This window comes from Enhydra lutris, unplaced genomic scaffold (genome assembly GCF_002288905.1).
Source record: "Enhydra lutris kenyoni isolate GAN:26980312 unplaced genomic scaffold, ASM228890v2 scaffoldscaffold19, whole genome shotgun sequence".
In the NCBI taxonomy this organism is placed as follows: domain Eukaryota; kingdom Metazoa; phylum Chordata; class Mammalia; order Carnivora; family Mustelidae; genus Enhydra; species Enhydra lutris.
Window position 1 is genome coordinate 20,009,796 of NW_019154103.1, and position 7,776 is coordinate 20,017,571.

At 37.4% G+C, this 7,776-nt stretch overlaps 1 protein-coding gene across 1 annotated transcript in view; it reads left to right on the plus strand.

The window, feature by feature from the left end:
• Positions 1 to 5,357, plus strand: part of LOC111148400 (Rho related BTB domain containing 3) — a 52,704-nt gene extending 47,347 nt beyond the window's left edge. Inside the window, exon 12 of the mRNA XM_022504917.1 lies at positions 5,078 to 5,357. Within this exon, the coding sequence (XP_022360625.1) occupies positions 5,078 to 5,193 (116 nt within the window). The 3' untranslated portion in view covers positions 5,194 to 5,357. The remainder of the gene's footprint in view (positions 1 to 5,077) is intronic.
• The last annotated feature ends 2,419 nt before the right edge of the window (positions 5,358 to 7,776 follow it).

Here is a 7,776-nt window from a genome sequence, read left to right on the forward strand (position 1 = left end):
TCTGAAGTAAAGTGATAAGGTAGCCTCAGGTGGAATTTGATTGTGACAAACAATATTTTGGTTTTCACTACCTAAATCAGAAGCAGAATTTTAATAGTACAGATTTAAAATTTTTTCTTGTGAAGGAAATTGTAACTGCCATTTATTATTTATAATATGTAGTTCAGTTGTTTTGATATGTACATTTATTTAAGCGTATCTGTATAGGAATCTATTATATTCCTCGGGAATAACAGTTTAATTGGTCAGAAAATGTTGCAAAACTTACTGAACAGAGAGTGTACATAATGTGATCTTTAAGGCGAATTGTGAAGATTAAAACCAATCATAAAGTGTGAGCTCCTGAATGCTGCATAAGAAGAAAGAAAATGAGAACCGAATAGTCATCAGAGGAGACGGTCAGTTTAGATACGATGGTTTGCTCATGTTACTTAGAATAGGCTCAGGAAATAATTTTTTAAAAAATCTCCTAGTTAAGTAGTTTTAAACTCTAAGCAGGGATGTCCATAGAGACACCTGAAGGTTTTCTGAGGTGGGGGGCTGAGAGCAGGGAGAGGCTGAGGGAAGAGGAGGGAAGGAAGAAGAGAAGGCTGAAGTCTAGTTCTTAGACCCCCTGGCCCTTTAGCCTGTAGTTTTTATCTTCTGTTTTATCTGCTGTTCTCCATAAAATTTTACTTGTAAAAGATAATCTGCTGCTAAAATATTTGAAAGTCTCTGGTTTCTTTCATCTTCTTAGACAGATAAGGAAACCAGGAAACAGTCTATTTTGGGCAGATATATTCAGTTGGTTGACAAAGATCGTATGCCTATTGAGAGCCTTCTTAAATAGAACTTATTTATTAGTGCAGTAGAGAAACTTAGTAAAGCAGAATAAAGATATTTACTAAACCATCTGCTCTGTGCAAGAAAGAAAGAAACTAATTCCGTTCATAAAGAGAAGGCATGCTTCTTGCCATTAGTAGGGACATTCTAATACAGTCATTTTTTAAGAAATCAATTCATAATGAAACAAGTGGACATTGTGATTTTAGAACCACCTTTGTTATGCTGCCTTAGGTTCCCTTCATTTGTAAAAGAAAAATAAGATTATTTTCCATTTACTGTCTTGTATAGATGAATGCTACACATGGAGTACTAGTACAAGCTTAGGAGAATGTACTCTGTAAATCCTTTGTGTTATAAATTTTTATTTTATTTTATTTTATTACTTACACAATTGACTGTAAAGTGTGTTATGACCACCTGGCATAGTGAGAAGCCGGACTCCAGGGTGTAATTTGAGAAGGCAGGGTAAGAAGATGAGACTGTGTTCTTGATTGTCATCTGTTCCTTTGATGAGAACTAGAAGCGTCTTCTGAATGTTGCAGTTTAATTGGTACCTGTTTATGTTCAGGACCTGCTGTGATATGTCCTTGGGGGCAGAGAATAAAAGCCCCTGGTGGATAGGGAAGAGTTAGATAGTCTAACTGAGTGGTCACAAACTAGGAATCTGGAGTTTGAAAGGAACTGAATACAGTCTGCCAACGGGTTTTATTTGGGCTACACGGTATTACCTATTTTTAGTGTCACCATTTAAAAATTGTAACATGGCATATCTTAAAAATCAAATTTCTGGCTTCTTTGGAAAAGTTGGAAGATCTGGCTGCCCTGGGCCCATCTTCCCACGTGGAAGCAACCTGGACCTAAGCAGTAACTCAGCCCATTTACGGGAGCACGTGTCCTGCCGAAGGTTCTAGTCAGCTCTCCTCCCTGTTGTTTCACACTTGAACTGCCTCACATGGTTGCTTGAAGTTGGAAGGGTTCTTGTCACTGTTTACAGCTCCCTTCAATGATTTTCCACCTTTGGTTTCAAAAATTACCAAGTTATCGTTGGAATTCTATGAACAGTTTTCTCTTGCCTGAGAATTCTTCTTCTTTAAAGGTGTTTGGGAAGTGAAAAGTGAGACTAGACAAGATGTTGTGTTAATGCTGGCATTGATAGAGCAGAACTCAGTTGAAGAGCTCATTCAGTGTTAGGTATGTTTTATATGTTGGACTCTTTGAACACAAACAGCAATGCATAGGAATATAAGTTACTCTTGGCATTTGTGGATTCAATATTCTCACAGTTTAATTTAGCTTGATATTATGTTACATATTATATATGTGGAGTTTTTTGTCTTGTTTTGGTTTTTGCTGGCCACCAGAGCTCATCTGTGATAACTTTTCTCTCTCTTTTTTTAAATCTTAACCAAGAGAGTAGTCTTATGTCACGTTTGCTTACTAATGAATCCTACAGCTAACTTCCCTGAGCTGGCAGGTCATTTCTTTTTATCCAAGTCCTGCAGCCTGGATCATGACCTCATTAGTCCAAATTATCATATATGTGGTCACACAATAGATGGGGAAGTGGGAACTGACTTAGCAGAAGGAAAGCTAAGTACCCACAGAAGGGAATGCTGATGAGAAGCAAGCTGACTCACTCAGCAGAGTACCAAGACGTCTTAGAAATGTGAGGGACCAGGTATTTCAGAAAGCAGAATAAAGCTTGCGGCTGAAAGCAGTAGAACTGGTTGAAAGATGTGAAGAAGGGAGTGCCTGGGTGGCTCAGTCAGTTGAGCATCAGACTCTGGGGCTTGGCCTAGGTCTTGGTCTTGGTGTTGAACCCTGCGTCGGGCTCTGCGCTCAGCATGGGGTCTGCTTGAGATTCTCTCCCTCTCCCCTGGCTCGTGTGTGCTCTTTCTCTACAATAAATAAATAAAAACTTTAAAGATTATTAAAATCTTTTTAAAAAAGAAGAAGAAAGTTATGAACTATGAACTTGCTGCACCCCATCCCACTCGGGCAGGCAACTCCTTCTCTTTCATCGTTGTTGGAGATGGGAGATTTATTCCTGGAGAAATTAAACCAAAAGAATTCTAGAATCACAAACTCCAGGTATAGCTAAGATTAGGTTAAGGAGCTGAGCTGAAGGAGCACCTGGGGGCCTCAGTCATTATGTGTCCGGCTCAGGTCATGATCCCAGAGTCCTGGGATCAAGTCCCACATCAAGCTCCCTGCTCAGCGGGGAATCTACTGCTCCCTCTCCAGCTCCCTGTGCTTGTGTTCCCTCTCTTGCTGTCTCTCTGTCAGACAAATAAATAAAGTCTTGAAAAAAAAAAAGCTGAACTGAAAACATGGGGATCATGCAAAAGTGTACACATTGTATAGTAAGCCGCCAACCTCCTTCCTGTGTCCAGGTTCTAGAATTCTGGCACCAGGTATTGCTGCCTTGACTCCCACACTCTGAGCATGAGATTGAAGCATCTTTCTCTGGCCCTGGAGAAAAAATATGTAGGTGCAGTCATTTGGAAATTTTGTCTGTGGACCCAACAGATATCTTCTCAATTATTCCTACAGTCAGTAAGTCCTACCCATGACCACAAGATACCCAAACAGCCATCTGGTATCTCACTCTCAAACGTAAGGATATAACTGAGGATCTTCAGATATTTTAGGCAATACCTAACATGAAAGATAGATACCAAAACCAAAATAAAATTGATAAAACAGAAGAGAAAGAATTTAGAGGAACAAAGAATAGAAAAAAATCCTTTAAAAATCTTGAAGTTAATATCGTCAGTGAATAAGAGATACAATTCATAAAGCAGGAGAGAATGTTATTTAAAAAAAAAACAATATTCACAAAGACAGTAGAATGATGGTTGCCAGGGATGGGGGGATGGGGAAGTGGGGAGTTGTTAATGGGTATAGAGTTTTAGTTTTGCAAGATGGAAAGAGTTCTGGAAATTGGTTGTACCATAATGTGAATGTACATGACAATACTGAACTATATACCTAAAAATTGCTAAGATAGTAAATTTTATGTTATGTATGCTTTATCATAGTGTAGAAAACAGGACAAAAAAAAAGTTGTTCTTGGAAATTACAAACATGATAGCAAAAAAACAAAAACAACAAAACAACAAAATAACAACAAAAAAAAAACCCTAAATAAATAGAAGAGTTTAAACAAGTACATAAAAGTTGAAAGATAAGGATGAGGACATCTTCCAAAAAGTGAGACAAAAAGATTAAGAGGAGAGAAAGTTTTTTTAATAAATTTGGGGCTCAATCCAGGAGATGAAGTATCTGAGTTAAAGAAGTTAATGCAGAATAAAACAGTGAAGAGGAAAATATCAAGGAAGTAATACAAGAAATTATCCTAGTCCTAAAGGACCCGAGTCTTAAGACTGAAAGGACCTGCTAGGCACTCAGCGGTATGAGTGAACAAAGTCCATCCCTGAGACGTGCAAGAACACCAACTATAAATAGAAAAATATGAAAGTTTTAAAAGAACAGAGATGACTTGCCAAGACCTATAAATCTGAATGGTAGAGGAGTGTTTAATAACCTTGAAAACTAGAATGCAGAGGAATTCTGTCTTCAACATTCTGAGGAAAGTTTTCCATCTAGAATTCTGTACCAAACCAAATTATCAATCGTGTGTGAGGAGGATAAAGATGTTTCATCACATGCAGGGTCTCAAAAATACTTCAGACCTACCCTCCTTTTTTCAGGGAGCTAATAAAGGTAGTGCTTCACCAGAAGGGAAAAACAAACTGAGTGAAGGGCTGGAGTCTGAGAGCAGAGCGATCCAACACGGAGGCAGGAATCAGGCCTTGAAAGCCGGAGAGTGCCGGGCTGTGAGGAGAAGGGGCCAGCAGCTGCCTCAGGAGTGGTTAGCTTGCCCGGTGACTGTGGCTGGGTGGAAGATAGACTTGAGAGGGCCTTAGAGTTTGGGAGGGCAAGGTGGCTACAAAGAAAACTAAATGAAAAACAAGTCTGTTATCATCTCCAAGACAAATGAGATTTGGAAAAAGCATTTGGAAAAAGCAAAAGAATATGCATAGTACTTGATGAAGCAGTGTATTGTTGCAAATCACGTAATAATTTAAATCCTGATGACTGATTTAACCAAAAGCATTGAGGGAAAGGTAGGGGATATATAGGTGAGCACAGATCTCCTCTATCAAATAGGAAATCAGTAATAGTTAATATCTAAACTTGATCCAAAATAAAATATATGCAATTAACATTCTTTTTCTAAAAATTTTAGTGGAAGAACGCAGTTTTGTTGAAAAGCACAGATGGCCTTCGAATATGTACTTGAAGCAGCTTGCGGAATACAGGAAGTATATTCACTCCCGGAAATGTCGTTGCTTAGTAATGTAACCCGGAGCTTTTATATGCATACGCTTTTTATTATTATTATTATTATTATTATTATTATTATTATTATTACTATCATTATGAAGCAGAAGAATGGGATACCTCTGTGTTCCAGTAAAATTCTGTGACTGAAACCAATACGGGCGTTAAAAAAAATTACCATACAGCTTAATGTGTTTGTTAGTTCTCTGAAAAAAAACTACTACTGTGATCTTAAAAGGGAACAAAATAGACCATAGGCTAAAACCAAGGCTTCACTATCCTAGTATGTAAAGCTGTCCTACAGCTTCTTTTTCCCTTTAAGATGCCCTGTTGCTTTAGTGATATTAATACCCCTCCCAGTTAAGTAATGTTGAAACTTAAAAACAAAATCATGTAGTATTAATTAAAAATGTTCACTATGTCTGATAAATTGCTCTATTAAAATAAGGGGCATTTTAAAGACCAAGTATGACTATTTCAATAACAAAAAATCTAGGGTAAAGCTGATCAATCTGAAATCTTAGGAATAGAAATTTGCATGGGATTTTGAAAGTGAAACGCCACATGGTTTCAAATCAGTGACAGTGTTCGAACCATCATGAAAAAAAAAATTTTTTTTTATAATGTGGACTACCGAACTGAGCCACCTTGTCTCTTCTGTGGGATTCTGATTGGGCAGGAAACCTAAACAGGGCTAGCTTTAAGGTTGTGTAACTTGTGTCGTCACACAGGGCGCCATGCTTGGTTCGAGGCTCTGCTCTTGCCATTTTGAAATTCTTAATAATGTTTAAAGAAAGGCCCTGCATTTTCACCTTATACTGGGCTCCCCAAATTATGTGTGTCTCCTAGCAGGATATGTACTATATTTTCTTGCTAACCACCATTCTCACTGAAAGCAAAAAAGAGGCACTGACATGGAGGGAACAGAAGGAGGCTTGCTGGAAGGAAGAGATCACGAGGGGTTTCCCAACCTTGAGGACCTCTTGCAGGAGTGGAGGGTTACAAGGGGGGGGGTTCTCTGCTGCCACCTCAGCAGGCAAGGGAGACATGCCTTGTGTTTACTCAGCTTTAAAACACTCACAGTTCTGGCTCTGTCACAGTGGAAGAAATGCTTTCTTGCTCATTCTAAAACCTGGATGTTGGTAAAAGCAACTGACCAGTGTGAATTTAAAACGCATTTATAAAGATGCTCCTAGGAAGAGTTGCCTTCTAGAGAAATTGTAATCAGTGGCTTAAGAGTTTTTTGTTTCGTGTACTTACTAAGCTTAGGAGACCAGCGGCTTGAATTGTTTGAATTCTTTCTGAGGACCGCAAAGTTATTTAATGAGGAGTAGCAGGAATCTTGTCGTTCAAGATAACCCAGTAAGTTAAGAGAAAGGTTATAAATCAAAGACTCAGTACATAGAGAGAAAATGGTACTAGGATAGAATTATAGTTTCTCTTGTATCACATGTCAACAAAAATAATTACATCAGAAGCTTGTAAGCTGAGAGATGGAAAACCAGATTACTGTTTATTGTTAACATCATTTTCATCTGTAATTCAGTACTGGGATATATTTTTCTTCTAATTTCTAATGACTTTCAAGAACACCGAATTTTTCCAGCTATTCAAAGGTTTGATTAGTTTTATATCACAGTATTAAACATACTGCTATACAGTTAGTCCTTGAATGTATGTCAACACTGTTAGAGTACAACAGTAAAAACACCCTATATATATCTTCCAAGAACCCTGACTTTAATTAGATTGTATTGCTGCAGGTTACCGGAATGCATTTTATGTTTTTTGTATTTTAACCACTTGAGTTAATCAACTCTTGGCAATTCCCATTTGATAAGGATAAACATTGTAAAGAATAAATACTGTAGTAGATTTCTAGAAATTCATCACATTTGAGATCTTTTAAAACACAGTGATAGCCTTATGTTCTTCTTAAGGTAGTCTTTCCCCTATGTGAATTACAGCACTTAAAATTCTAAATCAGTAACTTTTGATCTAGGAAATTGAAAAACATTAAGTTCTAAGGCAAAATAAAGTATTTGCTTGAAAATACTATTTCACATTTACGTAGACCATAGATACTTTTGAGGTTGTTTGATCGGAGTGGAAGTTGAATTTGAAAGCTGGGGCTCCATGGAGGTTGAGCATGTAGATTTTATTATGAAAAGTCCTTTACAACCTGTGTGAGTGACTCCACCACCCTGATGTCGTGGCTTTTCAGAGCTAGTCAGAAAGTAATCAAATTAGTTTTTAAACCTAGACTCTTCGGTACCTTTGAATTAACTCAATTTAAAATAACAAGAAATTTAGAAATACTTACAAACTCTCTCGGAGAAATGAGTGCTCTTTTTGAGTTTTTTTTTTTTAATTGAAAGATTATTTCTAGATGAATGTATGCTTTGTGTTCATCTCTGCTTCAATATATTTACCAAACATTTTAATTAGAGAAGATACTGTGTGATAGAATTAAGGCCTCTTCTTTCTGGGCCAGGTTTTCACCTTATATAACCCTTTGTATACTTCTGACTGCTCTCTGTTCCTATTATAAGAGAGTAGGCTTATAAAATAGAAGTTTCAGTAATGTAAGTGAAATTCACTCTG